Below are 24,775 nucleotides of genomic sequence, written 5' to 3' on the forward strand. Positions count from 1 at the left end.
AGGATCCCCAAATCAATATGTATTTGTCTGCGGACCGGACCCCCTTCTGAAAATAGTTTATACAAGATGTGTGTTGTGAAAATATTCCACATTTTAAATAATAAAAAAAAGATGGTTTGGTTGTTAAATAGCAGATGTACAAGCTCACAACGCGTCGCATCGTGACACGTTGTGAGCTTGTAGATCTGCTATTTTCAATTAGCCAACGTATGTTGAAAGGGCGAAGGGCTCACTTCTTTTGGGCTTATTTTCATAGATCTGGTTACTTGTTTCTGTAGCGAACCCGGCAACACTGATTTTTAGTGTAGTCACAGCAGCCAAAACATGGACTGTAGGAATGCCAAAGGCGAGACTACATTACATTTGGTTAATCAGAGTTAGCGCTGGTAACGGCATCTTAAAACGTAACTGACCCACGGTTGCCTGGCAACCAACTAACGAATCATAGTGCGATCGTCCCACCGGACTATGGTTTGTAGACTACCAAGAGAATTAAGTCAGGAAGTTTCCATTGTTGTTTATCACAGTTTAAACTGTAGCTCTCCCACTGTTTGACCCCTACAGCCAGCAGTTTAACGGTCTGGTGATATATTATATAATATACCATTACCATGTCTGTCATGGACATAAAAGAAAAGACAGCTGCCATATTGAAACAGTTTGACACAGGAAGCACATTCTCCTATCTACCTGTCCTCCCCAAAGCGGCGGTCCTAATCCCACTGCTGGTGAGGAAAGGTGAGCTGCAAGTGCTCATGACCCTACGTTCAACCAAGGTACGTGGTTTAAAGTAACTAAGTACATTTACTCAATTACTGTAATTAAGAACAATTTTGAGGTATATATATTTTTTTTTTTTACTTTACTAGAATATTTCTAATTTTCAGTGCTTTTACTTCTACCCCACTACATCTCAGAGGCACATATTGTACTTTTACTCCACTACAATTCTTTGAAAACTTTAGTTACTAGTTACTTTGTAGATTTTGATTACTATTACAAAACATTACCCACTGCAGCTCTATATATATTTCAGCCATTTGAAAAAAGAAGATGCAAGCCATTGTGAGCTTTTAGCTCTGCTATTTTCAAAAGATGTCTTTTGAAAACTGTTGAAATGAGACATTCTGCATAATGGGTACTTTTACTTTTGGTACTTTAAGTACATTTTGATGCCAATACTTTTGTACTTTTACTCAAGTACATTTTGAATACAGGACTTTGACTTGTAACAGAGTATTTCTACATTACAGTATTGATACTTTTACTTGAGTAAAGAATTTTAGTACTTTTTCCATCACTGTGTGTGTGTGTGTGTGTGTGTGTGTGTGTGTGTGTGTGTGTGTGTGTGTGTGTGTGTGTGTGTGTGTGTGTGTGTGTGTGTGTGTGTGTGTGTGTGTGTGTGTGTGTGTGTGTATATATATATATATATATATATATATATATATATATATATATATGCCTATTCTAATATTCACTTTACATTATTGATAAACTACAAATATGTTCACTCTTTCCTAGATCTAGTACAGTCAGATAATAGAATTTCCCTCCAGGGATCAGTAAAGCTGGTGTATCATATCTTAAATTCACACAACAGACGTAACACAAATGTTTACGTGCCATTATCTTTGCAGCTGAGGACCAATGCTGGTGAAGTGTGTTTCCCAGGCGGCAAGAGGGACCCTGGGGACAGAGATGATATAGACACAGCCCTCAGAGAGGCAGAGGAGGAGATAGGTTTACCTGTTGACATGGTGGAGGTAATCTGTAGGCTGTTTCCGATCATTAATAAGGTAACTTTTTTTTCTTGTAACCACATGAACCCTGGCATCGCTATTCTGGAGTGAACATTTTGGTTATGATATTTTATGTAGAGGGAAAATAGGATTGGGCCTAATATAGACCACTGGGGGACTCCAGTCAACTAAGTACTGTATATAGGGTTTAAAAGGTTAAAGATTTCAAGATGTTTCTTGCCACTCCTAACAGCATGGTTTACTGGTGACTCCAGTGGTGGGCTTCATAGAGGAGTCGTTCTGCCCTCGTCCAAACCCGGACGAAGTCAGCGCTGTGTTCACAGTACCCCTGGACTTCTTTACCTGTGGGAAGGACCACGCAGCCTACAGCCCCCCTGGAATGCCCGGACCACTCCACAGTTTCCATTTCACAGACCCTGATTCTGGTAGCCAGTATCACATATGGGGTCTGACAGCTATCATGGCCATAGTCGTTGCAGTTCTTGGTCTAAGGAAAAGGCCTGAGTTTGACATTCCTTTTGACTCTGATGATCCCCTGTCCTTCTTCCAACGCAGTTTAAACAGAAGAATCAGCAAACTTTAACTGTGGTGTTGAGTGTTATACAGTCAACATTTATGTGCAATACTTTTTAAATCATTTGAATTATTTATCAATTGCGTATGTGATTGAAAACTGTGTTCCCTGCAAGCGGTCTATACGGAATGTGCTTTGTTTCTTTGGTTGTGGATGGTACTACAGCTGCTTTCTTTTAATTGTTTGAAAGGATGCATAAAAAATATTTTATCATTTGATGTCTACCTGGTTAAGATCTACAGTCCCAAGAAACACTTAAACTACTTTAACAGTTTAATTACAATCCAGAAGAGAAAAATGAAACTAGGCAAGATCATTTAAATCTTTATTAATTCATTTAATGTAGCAGCAGGATTACAGATATAAACAGAAGAGTATACAAACGTCCAGACAAAGGCAAAGTACATGTTAATAATAGTTCAGATGTCTGATAACACACCAGGGTTGACCTTTACTCCCTACGGCAGGGTCTTAAGGCTAGATACTAAAGCTCAAGCTACACAGAACAGATAGAACAGTTTGGGCAGAAATGTGAAATTCAAAGGGAAAAGGGAAACTGATCAAACTGATTATACACACAAGATACGGCTCACACTATTGGCAATTGACAGATTTTTTAAAATCACGGTTGCTTCGTTTGATCTTGGCTGAAGCATTTCACTGCAATGACAATGTTGACAAACACATCAACACAGGAAAACCTTTCCGTGAACCAACAATCTCTGCTGTCTTGTCCCTTTTACCTCACATGTAGCTACAAATCTCAAGAGGCATGAAAAAAATAATGTTGGGTTAAAACAAAAAGAACACAAGATGACAGCTGACTGGTTACGCTGCAGAGTTCTGATGAAAGTAAACACTGATATTCTGCCAGGGAGTGATTTGCTGGGGGGGGGGGGGGGGGGGGGGAGGATGTGTCATGGGGCAATGTGGACTGGATACTTAATTTTATAGTAATTCTTTTTGCAAATGAAGGATGGATGACTTTACATAGTCCTTGAGAATAAAGAGACAGGTGGCAATGACACAAATGGGACACTGGTAAACAGCAGAGCAATTATTTCATTGTCAAGGCACACAAAGTTCTGTTGAAAGCATCACAATTGAGATACCCCTGCAGTATATTTCACATTTAAATATACATGGATATTCATTCACATCACATGACTGAAGGACAAAATGGATCTTGTGTAAAGACTTGTGTGCTATCAATCACCACCACTGTTAAATCAACATTTTGAGATGGCTGTTTCAGATGAGGTTATTTAAAGAGTCACTGAGCAATTTGGAATCCATGACGGGGGCTGGATGTTGAAATGTAATGTAACAGAACACAACGGCATGCTGCAACTTTACAAATGTACTATGCACACAATGACATCAGGTTGCCCTTAAATTAAATATGTGTTCTCTAAAACTGTAATTGGTCCGATGTTGGATGCAGAGCAAGCTTTTTCCACACTGAGGTAAAAAAATTACATTCACAAAACTGAAATCACAGGTTGGCTTTCTTTGTGTTGGTATGGCTTCAAAGAGGCATTTTTATTTTGTCCTGTTCCGCATGTGCTCTTTAACCTCGGAGAGGAATGGAATGCTTGGAAACATCGTTACTAAGCTCCGACCTGATCTACAGTATGGGTGAGTCAAAGTGCCTTTTACAATGCACATCATTGAAATCAAAGCTGTTGTATACCACCCCTCCCCCCTCAAAATAAACAAAATGGTCTGTGTAACTTGTTAAACAAGCCTGTGTAAATTCATCATAAAAAAACAACCATATAATTATGTTCTGATATACTTCTTAGATGTCCATTTCAGTGGCCTACATTTCGTTTAGACACACACCTGCCAATTATCCAACACTTGATTTCAGGCAAATGTATCGGTGATATTCTGTGCAATGAGGAACGAAAAGTATTTGTCTTACAAAAATATTCTACAATTTAATTAATGGGTACGAAATTCTAAAAAAGTTGCTTCAAAATGGATTGCTCTGACAGGTGCATTGACAAAAATGGTATGAATATGAAAATGTAAACAAATGCATATATGAGCAATTATAACCATAGCATCTGATTAGTTTTCATAAAATTGTCTAGTGATAATGTCAAACTGGCTACCGTTCTCAATATGGAAAGTACAGTGGAGTTATTTTGCATTAAAAACAGGTCAACATACAGTATTAGAAGTGTAAAATGAGTAACATTTAGTGGAAATGTTACTGCGAGATTAACTGATCTACTAAAGAAAGTACCGTTTACGCATTTTTTACTTTTGACCTAGAAAAAATAAACACTGAATTACTATCCACGAAAGAGCTGCATAATTTAAATGAGTAAATAAGTACATGAGTAAACATCGAGGATATTTGAAAGTACTAGTATGAGACGAGAACGCTTCAGAACAGGAGCTTTGGTATGCCTGGGTGCACTCAGCTCTAACCCATAACAGCCCTCTCTCTACAGACAACGCAGTCTTTAAACGATTCATGTATGTACTATTGATATGAGTATAAGCTGTACGTTATTAATATCACATCAGAAGTGCCCATCACTCCTGTACATAGCACCATAGATAAAATCAAAATGGCGACCTCTATGTAACAGAGATTTCATTTACCAGTGAGCCCCTGTCAACAACACAAGGGAAGGTGTACTCAGTGCCAAATTTACATGGCGCCGGCCTTCACACTGAACCAACACTGAGACAAAAACTTAAATATCTAAAATAACACAAAACAGTCTCTCGAATGACACAGATTGTACAATAAAATAGTACAAATAGCAATATAATGAGAATCCTTCATTTAAATGCATAACCTAAAAAAACAATATTTCTGATGTGTTTTTTTTTTGTCAGTGTTTAAACACGAAGGCAGAAAAAAACATCAGTTCTTTGTAGGAATGGTTATTTTTTCTCTTTTTTGACAGACTTGACTGGACCACTGAGATTGAAAACACAGAGGAATTCAACAGTGAACAATCTATACAAAGTTATCTACAACCCCCAAAAATATAGTGACATGAACAATGTAAAAATGCTCGGTAGAGATGTTTAAAATATATGCTTTTACAAAGACAAAAGACTTGTATGCTTTTCCTTTCTTGGAGGTTTCCAAGTACAAATTGGCTAGGTCAATAGAGAGCTGTGGATGGATATATAAGGATTAGCTGGTTACACAAAAGAGGTTATAAAGTGCTTAAGATAAAATGTTTATAAAACCACACTACTCTTCATTTTCACTAGTGGAAAAAAAAACATTTATCCACTTGAATTGGTAAAAGTTACCAACCCCATCAAGAATAAAATAAGTACACACTACAGTTAAATGCTTCTTAAAAACGGTAATGAGGAAAGCTTCTGTGAGCCCAATGGTGAAAACACTGGGAAGTGCCAAAACAAGGCCAAGACCTATTCGTCACCGTGTCTGATATCTAATACGCCATTGTCTGCATCTTCTCTCTGTGCATGTGCAATGTGATATCCCATCCTTAGCTGGCAAATAGTTTTTCCAACTATGTCCATTGTTTTGACCACACAAACTCATCTCCTCCATACGCAGACATTCTACTGTACATCCCATTCCAGTATTTCTCCACCCGCCCAAATCCAGCCATTCCTCTTATCACCCCTTGGGCTCACATGATTAAAAACACCCTGAAAACAAAACACTGCATACGTGAGACTGATGGATGAAGTGTTATTACGGGCCTCTCTGATCCTGCAAGAGGGGTAATAACTCGGGCAAAAGGATAACTCATCAATTTGACTTAAGATGGCTGTATGGAGGCTAAAGTCAACCATATCTGCCTAAAACAGGTGTTACACAAGCTCTGTGAATTACGGATAAAAGAGCTGTTTCTGTTTCTTGATTCTTAGCATCTTTAAAAACCTTTTTACTTTTTTGGGGGGAGGGTCTATGTCTAGGTGGTCCCAGCAGTCGTCACTGCTTCTGAAAGCTCTCCAGGAGGTCCTCCATCTTCTCCATGTTGGCGGAGTCTGATATGGATGCCTGCAATGTGTTCTGTAAGCCGCTCTGCATCTGGAGGTTGGTCTGCATGGGAGTCGGCAGGCTTGTCTCTATGGCTGCCTGTAAACTGGACTGCAGGGCTGTCTGACTGTTTGCCTGCATTGCGTTCTGCAGGTTGGTCTGCATGGCGCTCTCCAAGCTGGACTGCATTTGTGCCTGGAGGTTGGTTTGGAGGGTGTTCTGTAAGCTGCCGTGCAGGCCGGCCTGCATGGGGGGCCCGGTCTGGGCCATGGGCTGGGGCTGGCTCTGGGCCGACAGCGTGGGTCCAGATGACGGGAGCAGCTGGGACGAGTCTGAGGAAGAAGAGAGAAAAAAGGAAATGGAAGGTAATCCTTTTTTTGGTGCCACTTAACCCATTCAATCCGGGAACGCATCTGTCTCATTTTAGATATCTTTGGCTATTCCAAAATTAGCCGATACAAGCTCATAGTGCGGCACCAAGTGCTATGAGCTTGCAGATCTGCTATTTTTTGAAAAAATACTTTTAAAAGCGTAAATCTTTTACTCCATATGTATAACATACTCCAGTATGTTGTGTGGTCCTCCAACTTTTCCATGTCAAGGACCACCCAAAATGATATGTATTTGGCTGCGGACCCCCATCTCATAATATGTTGTTTCAGGGACCCCCAGAAGCAAATATGGCAAATATTGCAGTCGCACTCACACTCACACACACACACACACACACACACACACACACACACACACACACACACACACACACACACACACACACACACACACACACACACACACAAGCTTGAATATCTGCTATTTTTGAATAGCCAAAGAAATCTTAAAATGACACAGATGCTTTCCCGGTCTTAACTAATGGATCAACAAGGAACAGTTCACCTTTTTTCAACCTGATCTCCATATATAGGTCATAATTAATGCTCGAAAGATGGAACTTTGCGTCTCTGTATAGCTCTGAAATCTACCTACTGATCATCAGCGGGGATTTCAAGCTAATGGAAACTACAGACTCTCTTCCTGGAATATTAGCGCACTAAAATAGACAGTAGCCATGGTTGTTGCAAACAGATAAAAACAGATACATGTTCGAGTTATAAGTAGGGAGACATGGTACCATAAGATTGATACATAACAATGTATTTTTACGCTCCTGAGTGTATCTTCACAGCTGTAACAGGATTTTATCACTCCAATCGGAATAAACTGCTGGTTAATTACACGTATTGGAGAGAGTAGAACTATGATTTTAAATATTTATTGCAGGGCCAATAAAGCCAACCTTCTCAAATTGTACGAACACTGAAGAAGTCACACTGCTCTTGTAAAGTACCACAGTGCCATTTAACTTCAATTGTCTACAATAAACAAATATCCCTTTGCACCATACATATTAACTTAACTAAAACACTGATAACCTCTTTAAAATTTTATATGGGAGAGTTATTTGTATCATTGTTTGTAATCGTCTTAGTGGGAAGCCAGCGTAACTATTTCCTCACTGTAACATATGTAGATAGATGTGAAGATAGACTTGTGTGCATTTGAGTCAAACCTTAATGTATATTATTTACATAAGCTGTGCTACTCTAATCCCTCTGTAACAATACACTCAGTTACATTTAAGTAGTAGCATGTATCATTTTTGGGTAATTAATTACACAGGTATTAGAGGCATTTAATCAACAGTGACGAGAACAGAGCAGAAGGATAGTAATCTTACCAGTCTGAATGCCAAATACAAACAGGCTAGGCGGTCCCTGTGGTGCCACACTCCCACTCACTGTCGTCTGGAAAAGCTGCTCAGGGGGCTGTTGGCCAGGGTTGGCCACCACACCAACACTGCCCTGTACCACGAACAGGGTTGTACCAGACGGCGTGGCCTGGTTGCCAGACAGAGATGTCTGTGGCAGGAACAGCTCCACTGGTTGGCTGCTTGCGACACTGTTGGAGCCGGGTCCAACCTGCATTGGCTGTTGTCCCTGGAACAGGCTCTGTTGAGGGGGCTCACTGGATGAAGGGTTGCCACCTGCTGTGCTCTGGTCCTGGAAGGACATGGGCTCTGCCGGTTCTGGCTGGGGCATCCCAACTCCTACCGTTACTACACTGGGTTGAGAGAACAGGAGGGAAGGGGGTTCCTGGGGCCGTGGATCGCTGCTGCCCATGGGGGAAGGGCCTTGGCTTTGGGTACTGAAGAGGAGAGCTGGGGGTAGAGCCTGGGGGTTAAGGTCCGTGGTACAGAGAAGCAGGCCTGTCTGTTGGGTCCGGGGGTGAGGGCTGGCTTGTGAGTGGCTAGGGATGTTCTGGAACAAGGAGCCCTGCTGTCCCAGTGGAAGCTGCTGCGGCTGTTGCTGCTGTGCATTTTGTTGTGGAGACTGTTGCTGGTCCATGGGGGTGCTCTGCTGCTGCATGGGAGAGAGCTGGGCTTGGGACTGGTTCTGGAACATGGAAACAGGATGGGGCTCACTGGCAGATGTCTCCATGGTGGAAAGGAATGCTAGCTGCTGCTGCTGCTGCTGGGGCTGAGGGTTTGGGGAGAGGAACAAGCTGGAGCCTGTAGGCTGTTGCTCTGGGTTGAGATTACCACTGGTCAGAACAGTCAATGTGTTCTGGAGGAGGGCAGCCTGAACCTGCTGTTGGGAGTTCTGAGTTTCAGCCAGGGGGCGGGGGGACTGGAAAAGCTGTTGTGGGGGAGATGTGTGGGACGGAGGCTGCTGTGGGAAGCTGGTCTGGATGGTGAGCAGCTCCCCAGCCTGCTGAAGGAGAGAGACAGGCTGCTGTGACTGAGGAGAGGAGTGAATCTGAGGCTGGAGCAGTTCGGCCTGAAGCTGCTGCTGGAGATTCTCCAAAACCTGCTGCTCCTGCAGCTGCAAGTTACTCAATGCTTGATTTTGTTGTTGCTGTTGCTGAGGAGAGGAGTGGATCTGGGGCTGGAGCATCTCAGCCTCAAGCTGCTGCTGTAGTTTCTCCAAGACCTGCTGCTCCTGCAGCTGTTGTTGTTGTTGCAGGTTGCTCAATGCTTGATTTTGTTGTTGCTGTTGCTGCAGTTGATGATGTTGTAAATTGTTAAGATCCTGGAGTTGCATGTTGTTGAGGACTTGCTGTTGGTTTTGCTGCTGCTGCAGTTGATGTTGTTGTTGCTGCTGCTGCTGTTGTTGCTGCTGTTGTTGCTGTTGTTGTTGCTGCTGTTGTTGTAAACTGTTAAGCATTTGAGTCTGTTGTTGCTGATCCTGGAGTTGCATGTTGTTGAGAACCTGCTGCTGTTGATTTTGCTGCAGCTGCTGTTGCTGCTGCTGGATGTTCTCCATTATTTGCTGTTGCTGCTGTTGGTCCTGTGGCTGTAGGAGAAGTTGTTGTTGGATCTGTATGTTGCCAAGGACTTGCTGCTGTTGCTGCTGGAGATGTTGTTGCTGTTGGATCTGTTGTTGATGCTGTAGGTTGCCAAGGATTTGTTGTTGTTGCAGCTGATGATGCTGCTGGAACTGTTGCTGTATTTGTTGTTGCTGTTGTTGCTGCTGTTGTTGTTGCTGCTGCTGCTGTTGTTGTTGCTGTTGTTGCTGCTGCTGCTGCTGTTGCTGCTGCTGCATTTGCTGCTGTTGCTGCATTTGCTGCTGCTGCTGCATTTGCTGTTGTTGTATTTGTTGTTGCTGTATTTGCTGTTGTTGTATTTGCTGTTGCTGTTGTTGTTGTAATTGTAACTGTTGTTGTGTAGTCTCAAGTCTCAAGCTGTTCATGTTTTCTTGAACATGCTGCTGCAGGGACTCAGCAGAGGGCGTTTGGTTGTACAACACAGAATTGAGCTGCTGCTGAGCCACAGCCGCCTCCAACACCTGCTGAAAGGTGTTGCTTCCGGCCTGCAGCTCTCTCACTGCCCTCTCCAGCTGGGCCACTTCTTCCTGGGGAAACAGGGGGACCTGGGCCTGTTGTGGCTGGGGCTGGGAGGGGGAAGCCATCTGGGGCATGGCCACAACAGCACCACTGGTGTTGGACCTCTCCGGAGTGAGATTGTCTTGGGGGTCTCTGAGGAACTGCTGAGGTACCTCTGGGGGTATAGGCGGGATGGTGGTGTCCCCTGATACAGGGAAGGAGGTTGTAGGGGCTATATCCTGCTTAGGTATTGTGCTGAGGGGTTCTAGGCTAGGGAAAACAGGAGGAGCCTGTGGTAAATCCACATCTTCAGGTTGTAGGGGCATGGGGCTCGGAAAAGACTCTCTCCCAGGGTGAGGACTGGAGCTGAGCTCCAGCGTCTGCTGTACTGAGGCCAGAGGGTCTGGAGATGACTGAGGAGAGACGGAAATAAACATATTACATATTCTAATATATGGAAATACATTTTTAATGGATTCCTCCTTTAACTATGACAAAGATAGTTCCTACCTTGAAGACATCTGTGGGTGGTGGGTTGCTGGATACTTCCATTGGAGTGGCCTCTTGGCGTTTGGAAGGCTGACTGGAGGAATCAGCTGGGTCAGCGGCCATTGTTTTTAACTGGTCATCAAACAGACATGTCTTGACCAAGGAGGCCCCCTCTGTTTTTACAGCCAGGCCAAGTGAGTTATCCCCTGAAGAAAAGACCACAATGGACCAAAATGTGTGAGCAAAATAGTTGCTGATGAACCTAAGGGCTCTTTCAAACTTTCAAAGTCTCAATTTGTCGGCAAGCACCAAAATAGGTCGGCGACAGGATAATCTGAGCTAAAATGTGTGAACGCAGCATAAGTCTCTGCCTCAAATTCCCTGCTTTACATTTAATAGAGAATACTGTGTGTTGCCTGCAAGCAGATGACCTACATGACCCCTGTACTGACTACTGAAGCTAGTGTGTATACCCGGGTCTGGAGTGTAGGTGAAGGGTTGGGCCTCATGTGATCGTCCAGCATTTGTCATCACAAAGATCCCCACAGAAACAGGAGAGGAGATAGACAGGTTGTGGAATGGAGGGGCCGTCACTATCAAGTGATTCTGGAAAAGACAGCAGACAGATTAGATTGGGTTGTAAAAGGCTGTACCACAAAAGGGAGGGATCAGAGGAGAATCCCATTTTGTAGTACAATCTCAGCCCATGCAAAGCAGCTAATTACAGCTAAACCAGTTTCTACAGCAAAGCATAGGGGAGTTAAAATATCACATCAGTTTACCTGATGGAAAAGGTCCATGTCGATCTGTGCCTCACCTTGCCAGGAAGTATCATCTGACAAATGAAAGAAAAACTATTTCTAGGCATCAAATCATGACATTGATTCAGAAAGATACATACAGTACATCCATGGTGATCTCAAGGCAGGGTTTACCCCAGGAAAATACTTAGGTCTAGGGGGTAAGTACCAGAAGGGGTGCACGTAGGTGTTAAGTGAGAGCACATGTTAGGGTTGCACAATATTTATGCCAGATAACTTAGCGATATGATACTAGGCTATCCAATATGACCATGGGTTCACCCTTGTTATTCTAAGTGTAGCAACAGTGAAAACTAAGCATTCTTCAAAAACAGCAGGTCAATATTGCTCTTATTTTGAATTCTGCCACCATAAGTCAAACGCTTACTTTCTTTTGACTTAACGAAGCGCTCTTATTTTCGTATGACTTGATGAACCTGCTTTAGCAATGTTCACAGAAAATCACAGATCACGAATGTCAGTCATGCTGTTCTTAATCTGACATAAAGGAACCAATGAAAACTGTAAAGCTTTTCATCCAGAAGGCTTTGGTAAGCTGCTTGCTGCATTAAAGTCTTTTCACATGTCATCTAGTAATTAATTTTCAATGAGAGGTGAGCGAGCAGGCCTGTGAAACTGACAGCCGTGTCTCACACACACGCTCGTGCCAGGGTTGAATAGTCAACCCTGGCACGAGCAGGTAAAGAGAGGCTGGGTTGAATGAGCTGAACTTGAAACAAGTTATTCAACACTCGGAGCATGGAGGACTGTTTGTGATTGACTGGCTTTAGCTTTACATGCGGTGAGAGCGTCCATATCATTCCGTTCCGCAAAGTTATATCTTGCATGTTCACATATACAGTAGTTAACAATATGATAATAATCATTCAGCCCTTGCCCGTGCACGCTCTCCTGTGAGGGTGTAGGGCATGTGACTAGTTGGTGTCACACATGATGGAAAACACAACTAACTACATTAGGCCATTGTGGTATAGCTTCTTGACATGTAGTCTCTGCTCTAACCAATTCAGTGGTCTGGGGGAAACCATATGAAATCCCAAGTTGAATACAGTACCTGCAATGTTCTCCTGGAAAATTACTTTGGTTCCTTTGAGGAAGTTCTTCCCGATGATGAAGACCTCCTCGCCTCCTTTCACTGAGCAACTGTGCAGGCTTTTCTTCAGAATCTCTGGCACCCCAGCTGGTTGGGCTTGACAGATAGAAGAAATGATAGAGTAAAACATTTTGCTCCAAAATAATATCCTGCCTAAAAGCATGCAAGTCTATCTTGTATTGTATCTTGTTTGCTAAGCTGGCATGTACCAATCAAAACCAAGAATGATATTCTGACTGCCACTCACTGCAGAGAATGGGCGACGAGGGCATCTGTAGAGTGAGGGCTGATCCGTCAGGTTGGGTGATGTTGACTCTGAAGGCCAGCCTGGCACGTGTGCTCTTCTTCTTGGAGCCGGCCACACCAATACGGGCCTCTACATCTGCATTGCGTAGCTTCAGGATCCCCACACAGTCCACACTGTGGAAAGAGAGTAATCACTTAACATTGGACACCGTTGTTCGTTTGGTTTCAGTAGTGGCTTCAGTAGTGGATAAAGGCTGGCACTGAATTCACACCAGCAGCAGCGACCGAGTGTCTGTAGTCCGAGGTACTGTATGAGTGACAGTGACACCCTCGTAAATAAGCAAGCTGTAGTCCAGAAAGAATGTGCAAAAGTTGGGGTGGGGGACTGGGGGTTATAAATGCTAAGTAAACTTCTGTCCATCTGTGCAAGTAAAGACAAAAATGTATATATCAAGTACACTTATCTACTGTATGCTATGTACGTTTGTACACAATGGGTTTTAAAGAGGGTTAGAGTGTCTAAACCTATTCTTAACCTTTATCTTATTTTCCTTATGCTTTTATTTTTCTCATTACAATCCAGAATTATTCTTATTATTTTGTATTGCCGTTGTTGCAGTCTTGCAGACCATGTCACACCAACATTTCACTGCTTGTACCTGTAGGAGTGAGTGAGTGACAGACAAATAAACCCTTCTTGGTTCTTAATTCTCTCTTCCTGTTATTCTCCAGCATTCTGAGCTGTATAGCACAGTGGAAAGAACACAGCCCTGGTACAGTTTTATCTTGACCTCCACAAATTGTTTGCATTTTAAAGGCGTTTTGGCACTTGCTGAGTTGACTTTTGGATCTCTCCACCTGCTTCTCCATCTTATCTGACAGTGCGGCCCAGGTATATAAACTGGTAGGTACAGTAGGTGTTTTTCTTCTCCCTGTATTGGTGGGGGGTACAGTATGTGTGTTCAGGCAAAAAGAGATTCTATTCAAAGTCCAGGTGCTGGACAAATGGTGAAAAACAATAAAGTCTGGTTGGTCTTAGTCTGCACACTCAGTGTGTGTTCAGGGTCATCACTTCTGTCCTCTTTAGGCTGATTTGAAGGCAAAAGATGTTGAGACAGGATGTTTTTTCCTACATGTGGTGGTGGGTATGGAAGACCAGTGCCAAGTCAACTGCAAAGTCAAACTCCTTTAGTGTTGAGAAAAGCAGCCATCAGATGCCTCTGGGCTTGTCTTAAGTTGTTCTTCACATCATCCTGTCTACTCTATAACCATGTCGAAAAGTAGTGCCGACATCTCACACAACCTTGCCTCACTCCTGTCTTGCCTCAAGACCACACATTTCTGTGGGCAGGGTAACAGTGTGCATAGTTGAGAAGCCATCGCCAGATGACCTCAGTATCCTAAACAATGGCTTGAGATAAGCTTTCAAATGCAACAAGTCTCATGTTTCCATGATGAATAGTTCTGTACCACAAAGTGTTAATCAATAATTGACCTTCTTGACCCTGACCATGAAACTGTACCATACGCCAGATAGAGTTAGAGCTCCATTATATAACATTTCATGGTGATTTGATGTTGATACAGTGTATTGAGTCATGTGGACAGAGTGATATACATACATACTGTACATCACACACAGCCAAATACATTATACACAGCCTCACAATAGTTTTGCAATTGCTTTGTGGCTCAACTAATAATTAGGAACATGTTGAATTAACAGTGGAGAACAATAATATCCCTTACGCAAGTGTCATGTCAGTGCTGGGCTCCAGGGGGATCTCTATGACCGTTGTACCCTCTATGTCCACTTCCTTGCAGGCGGTGGTGTTGCGTCCCGTCACCCTGCAGGCCTGGTAGAAACCATGAGGTTTTACTCTGCCCGCGTCGTTGGCTACAAACACCTGCAGCACCACTGGCTCATTCACACCCTCCAACTGGGGATGATAAAGACAAAAAACAGAATTCATGAGATGTAAACAACTCCAAATAAGATGAAAATCCATGTTAGCAAGTATTAGACTTGTAATGAAGAGAATTAGGTCATTGGCTCAGTTCCAACTTGGCTGTAATAAGTCTTTAGTCGCTAGTAGTCACAGGGAAGTCTAGTCCATTACCATTAGCATAGGGATTGGTCTTTATATACAAACAACCTCCCATTTCTTTCACAATCCTGGTTGAGTAAATGTTTCTACCAGACTCTACTGCACCCCTTAAACAGCTTTAACAAAGTACAGAGTAGGGCTCTGGGTAGTGCAAATATCATGTAGTACATAGCACAAGCACAGTGAAGAGACAGCAAAGCACCAAGACTGCGATAATGTGGTCAGACCATTTAGTAGTTCAGCCCCCAAAGCACCCCATGTGATATTATCCGTGATATTATCCTCCTGTTATGAAGCAGCTGTTATAATTCATTCATCCAACCTTGACAGTGGGGAAGCCCTGCTGTGTTCGGTCTTTGACAGACCCTCGGCTGCCCTCCGTCAGGTAGCGAGCCCTGTGTTGGGTCTCTGGCTGGACGAGGATCTTCAGCTCTTTTCCATCACTCTTGTGGGGGTACTGACCTGACAGCAAGCCGCCCTTGATCAGTGTCCCTGTCTCCAGAGAGCTGCATGGCAAAACATATCACATGACGGCATTGGGATGGTTTCTACAAATTCAATTATATTAAAATGAAATCAAGTTAAAATGAGCTAAAATTATCCCAGGACAGGGCAAGGCTATGTGAGTTGCAAGGATGAAACAATGTGCATAATTGAAGGGCAACCCACCTGGGCTTTGGGCTGGCCTTGTCTGGGCCCAGCTGGGACAGGACAAAGTGAGGGGCTTTGGCACTGTCGGCATCAAACACGTCCATGCTGTCCTCTGGAGGAGCAGGCTTGGGTCCTGGCCGCTGGCGAGGGGTGCGTTTTCTCGACTTGCGTGGGACCTCTGTGTTGTCGTTGTAAGAGCTGGTGCTGATCAAGCTGAAGTTGGAGGTGGAGTCATCAGCCCACATGCTGCTGCTGTGCTCAGAGTCTGGGCCTGGCGGCCCGCTAGGTGCCGCCGGCTCCTCTTGGCAAGACATCTGGCTATCATCAAACAGGTCCTCTGGGGGAGGGGAGATACTCAACACAGGCCTCCGCTTGGATGGGGTGCTCTGGGGCTGCTGCTGGACTCCTAGCCCTTGTGCCACTCCTGGACCTAGGTCTCCCGCTCCACTCTTGCCTCTGCCTGGGGCAGACAGACCACCGTCCACACCCGGAATCTCCGAGGTTCCCACTCCATCCCCTCCACTGGCGTGGAGATGCTGGGAGGCCTGGAGATGGTCTGAGGCTGAGGTAGAAGGGGCCGTGGAGGGGCCAGAGCAAGGTGCTCCCATGGCCAGGGAGGAGGAGGCAGGACTGGAAGTGGAAGAGGTGGCATCTGTAGTGCATACAAATGACACAGTTAGTACATATGTCCAGCACCGAGCAGGCTAGCAGTCCCATTCAAGCAGCTGAATTTGTGCATGATTTGTCCAGATTTCCCCTCTTCCCAACTCTAAATTCAATGGCCTTCAGTGTGTTATATGCTCTCACTATGCATGCGAGAGTTCTCGAGCATTGATCAAATATGCTGAAGTTAAAGTTGAGAAGGGTGTATAGGGCCCCACATTGTTTTGATTCCTACAACACTACAATTCACCTCAATTAAAAACCAATGTGACAAAACTGACATGCTTTGTTTACAAAAAACAAAAGCAAGCTAAAAATTGTTACATACACATTGCCTGAAAGAAAAATAACAAAAATCTGGTTAAACTTTGTTGTACAGCCAAATTTGCAAGCTAGCAATGTGGCGCCAAATTAAATTTGCTGGGGGGTAACAGTAGTTTGTGCAATGTGCATTCAGTAGTAGTACACAATAGTTTGCGCATGCCAATTGGAGGATTTGGTTGGGACTGAGCGTAGCCATGGAGACAGAATAAACAAGCCTCTGACCTATGGAGCAGTGAACTGCAGACCATTTTATATGCAGACACTCCCTGCCTCAGAGGGAACTTCCTGCAATAAAAACGAGACAGCCAATGAGCAACAAGAGAGCTGATCATTCAAGATTCAACTTCTGTCAATCAGTAAATTGGACGAGTTAAAAAAGGGAGAACTTCTGTAGTTGATCATTTCTAGACACTTCGAAGCGATATTATTTGGTTAAATATGATGTCAAGGTCAAGGACATTACAGTTGTCATGCTTTTGATCAGCAGTGCTTAGGGCCAGCTGGTGTCAGTCAGGAAAAGATAGCGTTAACAAAAAGCGCTCTCTCCAACTTGACTGTGGACCAGTTAGTTTTCTCTCTAGAAGGTAAATACAAGGATCCTTGACAACCATTCTTGATGTTGGCTGTCATTAACCATGATCTAAGATCAGATGATGCTTTTTTCATCTATACATAGTTTTAAAGATGGTCTGTCAATGACTAGGTGCAACTTCCGTTTGCATTGATGAAAGACAGAACCGATTACAGAGAAATCAGTCAGTTCCTTTGAAAGATGGAAGTGGACGTACCTCAGCAGCAACACTTTAGTTTCAAATTCTGAAATGTCTTATCTGATTGCTCTGCGAGACACATTTTCCTGCCAGCCACTTGAAAGCGGAGCCTAAATATAGGCTCATCTGATGACAGCCTAGACAGATGTGATAATGTAGAGGTGCTGGAGGAACCTCACTGCCGTTCTAACAAGAGGTATGATTCATCATCTGCCGACAACAAATAAATAATACTGCCTAAATGCAGTTCCTTAAAGACTTCTAAAGGCTATTCTAGTAAGTGGTGGATGTATAGGCTGACTGTTTAATAATCGCTTTCAACGTGGTGTCCCTATTTTGGGCATAGGAAACAATATTCGTTTTTACACGACTTGGATCAGCACCACAGCGTAGACCTAAGTAATATCTGAGACGACTGTGTTGCATGATCTTTCCCTGAACGCACCAAGGCATCAGCTGATGCATATCACCTACAATCAGTAATTAATAGACGGGTAGGCTGAAGGAAGTTGCCCCTAGACACTGATGAGACGCCATATTAAGTGCCCCCCCCCCCCCCCTCCCTCCCTCCCTCCCTACTGGTTTAGGGCAGGGCGTGGTGGCAGGCCATGGACAAGCTGATCCCAGATCATGGCGTTAGTGTGGAGGGGAGGCAGCTCACCTGAGGCCAGGGCAGCAGAGGGGGGCGGCCCCGCCTCTCCCCCACTCTTCTGGCTCATGGTGGGCGCGTCTGTCTGAGAGGACGAGGGCTGGAGCTGAAGCTCTTTGGGGAGGAGGTCATACACTGACTCTGCCACGACAGAGGAACAGGAGAAAATGACATTAATTGTGTTAAAAAAATAAAATAAAACGCACGCACACAGACACACACACTAGCGTTGTCCACTCCACTTACAAGGCACCTAAAGATGTATTGTGATGAATGAGGCTGAGATATGTCCCCCACATATGCGCTTGAGTAAAATAAAACCTGTGTGTGTGGCGGGGAGGGGGGGGTGTGCATGTCTTGATCTTCGATGGGAGCAGGATTCCCAGTACACTACTACCAAACACCACTGCTATGCTGTAACAGACCACCGTGGATTGTGGATAAACAGAGCATTAAGTAGTCTGGTTGCTAAGAAACAGGGGTTCCATCGACACCCTGACATGGATATTTCAGCTGTGGCTCTGTGGCATCCAGCGTGTGCAGCAGTCATCTGATCCGGTGTGACTTAGCACCAGCAGAACCGCGACATTGACAGACACACGATCTCACGGCTTCTGTGACGTCAGCAGGGCTGTGCGGGGGAGAGAGGGGACCACACAAACTCACCCACCACAGACCGCACAAAGACCTACACTGTGTACAAGACCAGCGGAGAACACCGTAGGAGGGGTGAAACAGCTAAAACACTGCGATGCAAGGCCAGGCCACGGTCTTGCTGCGAGTGTACAGGTTGCTTGGTGTGAAACCAGGCCGACCAGAACAATCAGACTGTTTTCAAAACGTCTCAATACAGGGGGCTAAACAAAGATCTTTATCAAACCGTGCTGACTTAGCCAACTTGGCCCATATCATAACCTTTTATGTGGCGTCTGGGGGGGGTAGGGGCTGTGTGAGTGTGCAACATGTCTGCCAAGATCACCCTCCGTCTGTTCGCTGTGCCTTGTCTATCCATGTGGAGAAAATGAGTCTTTGTGCGTGGAACGTGTTAGTGTTGCCTGAGAACCCAACATGACCTCAGTCCTGCTTCAGACTCTCTCAAATCGCTGACCACTTGTTATCTGTCACACTGCCCAGAGGGCACCTGCTCCACTTAGGCCCTAGACGTGTTTTCATTACACCGCATTCTAACTCTCTCTAGTATCTGCCACTTGCACGCTGTCACTTCCTGCTCAGTGGTAAGAGCCATTTGACTAGATGGAAACTAGAATATTCTGTGTGGTTTATGCTCAAATTTGCATAAAGTAATCCAGGAAAACAAGTATTCTTAAAGCTAGTTGTTTTCCCCCCCATCCAAAAAGGAAGACAAATGATGACCAAGATAGAAAGCTGTTAAGACTTTATATACTGTAGCCCTGTTTCTGTCAAATTGTCTTATTTCTATCAGAAGGATATACCGTTGATGAGACTTTGTCTATTAAGCGATGAATCTTATAATAATAGTAGGGCAGTATCCAAGACATTAACGATTTCTTTAAAAAAAAAGGCACACATTCTTTTACTGTTTTTGTATTTGCTCTTTAAGAGCAAATTACCTTTTTATCCTCTGTGTGTAAAAGGTCAAAAGATCTGACACCAAAAAGTCTGCCTCCCACCAAATGTCAATGGTGAAGCTTAAGAACAATCTGCTTGATACGGTCTCCATTATCTTGCTTCTAGTTTTACCATACTGTTTTTAATGATCACAAATATTGATTGAACTATTCTTGGTTACATTGAATACGTCATTTCAGTTATAGTGTGGATTTTCACTTGAAACCTTAAAGTGATATGTTTTTGATGAAAATGGTTCAGGTTCACGTCCAAATAAATGAGCACAGATGTGACTACGGATGGGCGTTTGGGCAATTGTTTGGTAAACGTGCACACTGAGTGTTCATGGTTGTCTTCAGTTAACTTTAGCATGATGTAGGCCATATATTTAAACAAATTAACATGGCAGGGCACATGACAAGCCTTGGACACATGTAGCGCAACTGACGTCAGTGCTTGAACGCAGCGAACGAGGTCATCCATCTCATTACAGACAGAGCCCACAAGGTGAACTGCGTCCAAATATAGTATTTTTTTTATTTTGGTTTCCTAGTCATCACTTTATCAACAATTAGGCCCATATACAATAATAATGTTTCAGTCAACAGTTATACAAGTTTATTTAAGAAGAATTATGCTTAATAACGTATAGTGATATATTTTCATGCACATGGTTGACTGTGTCCCCGCCCCCATCTCTAATGTGACTTTGACAATGGTGCAGGGACAGACTGACAATGTATAGAGAACATAGTACATCCTGACACATACAAGACAAGAGACAAGACAACACAACACATACAAGACAAGACACAAGACAACAAGACCTCACACAGGGTTCAGTGTATGATGGATAGAAGCCTATATACACATCATTCTACTGACTGTATGGCCTATATTTGAGGGCCTCAGTCCCTTGACTGAAATGTAACAAAGTGAAAGTTTAACTTATCAAAGTAACCATATATGAATATCAAATAATGACAAGGTTCCTATAATTATGTACGGTACTAGGGCTGGGCAAAATGGACAAAACTCAAATACCAATATTTATCAATATTGTGATGATATTATGGGGATGGCTATTGGTGCTTTCACAATTTTAGACAATGCTATTTCCGATAAATAAATCATCTGCAATGTCTATATAATAACTAATAGGGCAAAGGCAAAATAATAGAACAGAACAGTCAATTCACTGAGATGCAGCCTTTATAACCAGGAAAATTCAACACTTTTGCCATATCATAATATGATACCCAAGATCCCTGAAGATATTGACTCTCATGTCACAATATTTATCTATATAATAATATCGATATATTGCCCAGCCCTAATGTGTAACGCCTATTTGCTGCAACAAAACTCAGATGTCCATTTTAATAGCCGCATGTCCACCGCATTGTAACCTTGTCAGAACCCACTAGTTGAGAAACACTGACTTAGTCTATACTTAGAACAATTCAATTACCTCACCACATAGTTATGCATGGCTCACATTACACATGTCTAACAGTTTTGCCAAGCAGCAAGCCCACCGGTACAATTTCATTCTTTGCAGCTGGCCCACTGCTTTGATGGGGATGACAGATGAATAGACAATTCACTGGGATACATTTTTGTTACAACTAAAAAAAAATATGAATGCGAAGAATGTATCTCAGTCCCAAACAATGGCTGGCTTGAATACTCAGATTGCTGAACACATATGATACGCTCGAGGCCGAGTGCAGACAAAGAGCTGCTCAGTACACTCAAACCTCAAAGACTGTAATTTTTGGCGATTAACAACATCTCAGTTTCCCTTGAAACTGTCACAATGGAACAGTATTAGCAAACCTCATCATCACCACTTTCACTTCTGCACTGCTCCACTTATGCAGTTGGAATGTTTTAACCTTCTTATGCTTAGCCAAAGATCACAACTGAACTGAGAACCTGGAAACCTAGATCACACATACTGTATGTAGGCTCAGTCGTACTCTGTAACTGCCAAACTGGTTCATGGACACTATGCTTGCTTACTGTAAATACTGAGCAACAGACACAATAGACAGATGAGGAAGCACATTGATAGCGATACACAACCAAAAACAATCATGCCTTTGTGGCTCCAACTTTTTGTTGAAATATGTATATTAGCAGCAGAACTAGATGGAACTTGGCCTGTTGTCCTGTCTCGGTCACTTCAAGCCTGATATAGATGAGGTGTCCCACTAAGATATGTTTGATGAGCGATTCAGCTCCCCCCTCCCCCGACACACACACACCCAATTACTGAGATATAAATAAACAGTCATCATGTGATACAGTGTGGGACCATATGGCAAGCTCCACTGAGCATTGCAGGGTCATAGAACAATGTTTAATGCTGGCTCATTAGCACCCCATATTTAACATGGGGACAGATGTATGGACCATGAGATCAGGCGGCAGGTAAAAGCTGAATCAGACATCTGGGTGTTGTATGTGTGTGTACTACTGATCAACCACTAGTTGGGAGTCAACATGTAGGCTAGAAAAGCTTGGAGGATAAGGAACACAAATAGCACAAGACTCGACCAGTTCCCTACAAAAAAAAAGTAACATGCAGAAATCTACTCAAATTATTTTACTACCCCATTGCACCACCCAAGGGCCTAGACATGACCAAGTCACATATAATATTCACATGCGAAGGTAAAAGGTGAATGCAAAAGGTATCGGCAGTATCATCTTGAACTTGACTAGGCAAGGACAGGGCTGTCACAGCCACATGGGGACAGTGAAGAGTGTTCATTGGAATTTCTATCCCTAGTGTTGTTTTGAATTGAGTGAATCAGTTCACACATAGCTGACCATATCAATGGCATTGGCCATTTTGAACTAGACATTAGTACATCAACGATTATATTATTACCTGATAATTAACTTAAAATATGATTGACACCTGTCCAGAGTGCCTTCATTTTCAGTGACATCAACTGCTATACACCCATTCAGTTATAAGCCACTACATTTTCTATCTTCAATGTTGGGATAAGGACAGAACTAGAAATCTGAAAGAGCAAGGTAGTCTGAACCCCAAAAAACATCAGGATCACTTGATGTGGGACACCTCATTATTACAGCAAGTCCATGTGGAATCACTAAACAAAAAGAAAAGTAGAGCATGCTCATCCTCCAACTCTGGTAATCGGGTGCAGGAAACAAACAGAAGATCAGCAATAAAAATATAATAGACTTGCCACTATGTTTATTTTGCAAGATTAACAGAAACATCCTGTGTATAAATGTATGCATTTATAACAATAAGAGTGTACAAATGTAATCAATACGGGTACATCCTTTAGTTACATCTGTACACACTTAGTTAAATGATCTAATCTAGCAATACACATAGTGAGAGCAAGTAACAGACCACACACACAGCCCCCACGAGGACTGAAGCAATGAGCCATAGCTCATAGAAGTACTAGCCTAAAGAGCCCCCCAGGTAGTGCATGTATGTATGGCATCTATGGCTTGTGATGATCACAGTCCAACACTAGCCATTATTACTGATCAAAACAATCCCAGAACAGGTCCTCTAGTCTAGATCAGTGGTTCTCAAAGTGGATTCCAGGGACTCTCTGGGTTCGTTTAGGGGGGGTCTACATCGACCCTTACAAGCATGTAACTCTGACAGTATGCAAATGTACATACAAATGCATTTGTATACTGTCAGAGACAGTTAAGGGGAGACCTTGAAAGGAATACGTTTGAAACCCATTGCTCTAGAGACCCAAGCCTGCTGCTACGACCAAGACAACCAGCCCCATGCACGATGCATGCTACCAAATGCTAGCCAACAGTAGCCAGTACAGCTAACATGTACCTAGCTAAGTTGGTTAGCCACACTAGGCTGGCTTGGCTGTGGCAGCCAGTAAAGGAAAAGGAATGCTAACCAACGTTAGCTCGCAGCTAAAGTGTGAGCCATAGATTGACATTCACCTCAGTTCTAGGGTACAAAACGGGTTAGTGTAGTCATCGACACGCAGATTCCAACCTGTAAAGCATCCTCTTACCTTTAGAGTACAGGGATTTGGGGGAATTAAGGTCGAGATCCGAGCTAAGGAGGGATATAAAATCAGAGGGCATCGCAACGCTTCATCGAGGGGAGGGGAAGCGGACACCCTCTTCTTTGGATCACAAACCCAGCCAGGAGCTGCTTGCTTCTGGTGGTGGTCGCCACTTTTACACACGGAATAATGTCGTTCAAAGCGAGACACTATAGTGCAGCGTCCAAGGAAAGGTCAATGCGATTAACTGGACTAAACCATTTCAGTGTCTAAAACAACCGTTTATTATCATTCACGCCTCAGGTTTAGTGTGTCTTTGAGGCGAGACACATAGCTGCTACGTTGTGTGTGTGTGTCCAACACACATTCATACACACACAACTCGCTCGCTGCCATCCTGGCCCCTCCCCCTTCTCATGCCAGTCGCCATGCACACCCTATGTATGTGTAGGTATCATGTTATAAAGTAGTATCAATGATCAATGGTGTGAAAACTACTCACATTGTTTAAGTGAAAGAATCAATACTGCCATGTATAAATAACAATAAAAGTACAAAAGTATTGGCATCAAAATATACTTAAAGTAGGCCTACCAAAAGTAAAAGTAGTCATTGTGCAGAATGTCCCATTTCACAAGTGCAAAATGTTTAAACATCTTTTGAAAATAGCAAATCTACAAGCTCACAATGCATCGCATCGCGACGCACTGTGAGCTTGTAGATTGGCTATTTTCAAATGACCAATATATATATACAGTACGGCTGAAGTGGTTAATATGTTCTGCATTCTGTAATGATAATCAAAATCTTCAAAATAACTAGTAACTAGTAAGAATGTCGTTCAAAACGAGACACTAGTGCAGCGTCCAAAGACAGGTCGATGCGATTAACAGAACCTTTTAGTGTCTAAAGTAAACAACCGTTTATTAGCAGCACGCCTCAGGTTTTAGTGTGTCTTTGAGAAGAGACATATAGCTGTTGCTACGTTGTGTGTGTGTGTCCAACACACATTCATAATAATCATACACATCACACACAACACACTCACTCGCTGCCATCCTGGCCCCTCCCACTTCTCATGCCAGTCTATGTGTATCATGTTAAAGTATCAATAATACCGTAAT

General features: G+C 43.3%; 2 protein-coding genes across 5 annotated transcripts; one reads left to right on the forward strand and one right to left on the reverse strand.

Moving 5' to 3' along the window:
- The first annotated feature begins 315 nt into the window (after positions 1-315).
- nudt7 (nudix (nucleoside diphosphate linked moiety X)-type motif 7) lies at positions 316-2,529 on the forward strand. The gene is made up of 3 exons (XM_084060303.1): positions 316-776; positions 1,638-1,796; positions 1,993-2,529. Exons 1-3 carry the CDS (start codon positions 612-614, stop codon positions 2,341-2,343), a joined length of 675 nt encoding a protein of 224 aa, XP_083916429.1. The 5' UTR covers positions 316-611; the 3' UTR covers positions 2,344-2,529.
- A 117-nt stretch (positions 2,530-2,646) lies between these two features.
- On the reverse strand, positions 2,647-23,977 carry nfat5a (nuclear factor of activated T cells 5a). 4 transcript variants are annotated; one of them, XM_084060299.1, is made up of 12 exons: positions 23,658-23,977; positions 18,034-18,162; positions 15,634-16,267; positions 15,287-15,470; positions 14,606-14,796; positions 12,858-13,030; positions 12,572-12,706; positions 11,479-11,531; positions 11,170-11,302; positions 10,718-10,902; positions 8,064-10,620; positions 2,647-6,657 (listed from the first exon to the last, which is right to left on the reverse strand). In XM_084060299.1, exons 1-12 carry the CDS (start codon positions 23,728-23,730, stop codon positions 6,278-6,280), a joined length of 4,827 nt encoding a protein of 1,608 aa, XP_083916425.1. In that variant the 5' UTR covers positions 23,731-23,977; the 3' UTR covers positions 2,647-6,277. The 4 variants fall into 4 exon arrangements, with proteins under 4 accessions (XP_083916425.1, XP_083916426.1, XP_083916427.1 ...); XM_084060300.1 differs by lacking the exon at positions 23,658-23,977 and adding an exon at positions 18,275-20,309; XM_084060301.1 differs by lacking the exon at positions 18,034-18,162.
- Positions 23,978-24,775: the final 798 nt, after the last annotated feature.

This window comes from Gymnoscopelus microlampas (assembly GCF_963454915.1).
Source record: "Gymnoscopelus microlampas genome assembly, chromosome: 6".
NCBI classification, from domain to species: domain Eukaryota; kingdom Metazoa; phylum Chordata; class Actinopteri; order Myctophiformes; family Myctophidae; genus Gymnoscopelus; species Gymnoscopelus microlampas.

What these genes read in the sequence shown, in the direction of transcription:
- nudt7 (XM_084060303.1), top strand. Translation starts at nt 612, where the DNA reads ATGTCTGTCATGGACATAAAAGAAAAGACAGCTGCCATATTGAAACAG. An exon ending in TGACCCTACGTTCAACCAAG is followed by an intron (nt 777 to 1,637) that starts GTACGTGGTTTA and finishes TTATCTTTGCAG; the next exon opens with CTGAGGACCAATGCTGGTGA. An exon ending in TGTTTCCGATCATTAATAAG is followed by an intron (nt 1,797 to 1,992) that starts GTAACTTTTTTT and finishes CACTCCTAACAG; the next exon opens with CATGGTTTACTGGTGACTCC.
- nfat5a (XM_084060299.1), bottom strand. Translation starts at nt 23,730, where the DNA reads ATGCCCTCTGATTTTATATCCCTCCTTAGCTCGGATCTCGACCTTAAT. An exon ending in AGGGCTTCCCCACTGTCAAG is followed by an intron (nt 14,797 to 15,286) that starts GTTGGATGAATG and finishes TATCATCCCCAG; the next exon opens with TTGGAGGGTGTGAATGAGCC. An exon ending in CACCCACAGATGTCTTCAAG is followed by an intron (nt 10,621 to 10,717) that starts GTAGGAACTATC and finishes GTCTCTCCTCAG; the next exon opens with TCATCTCCAGACCCTCTGGC.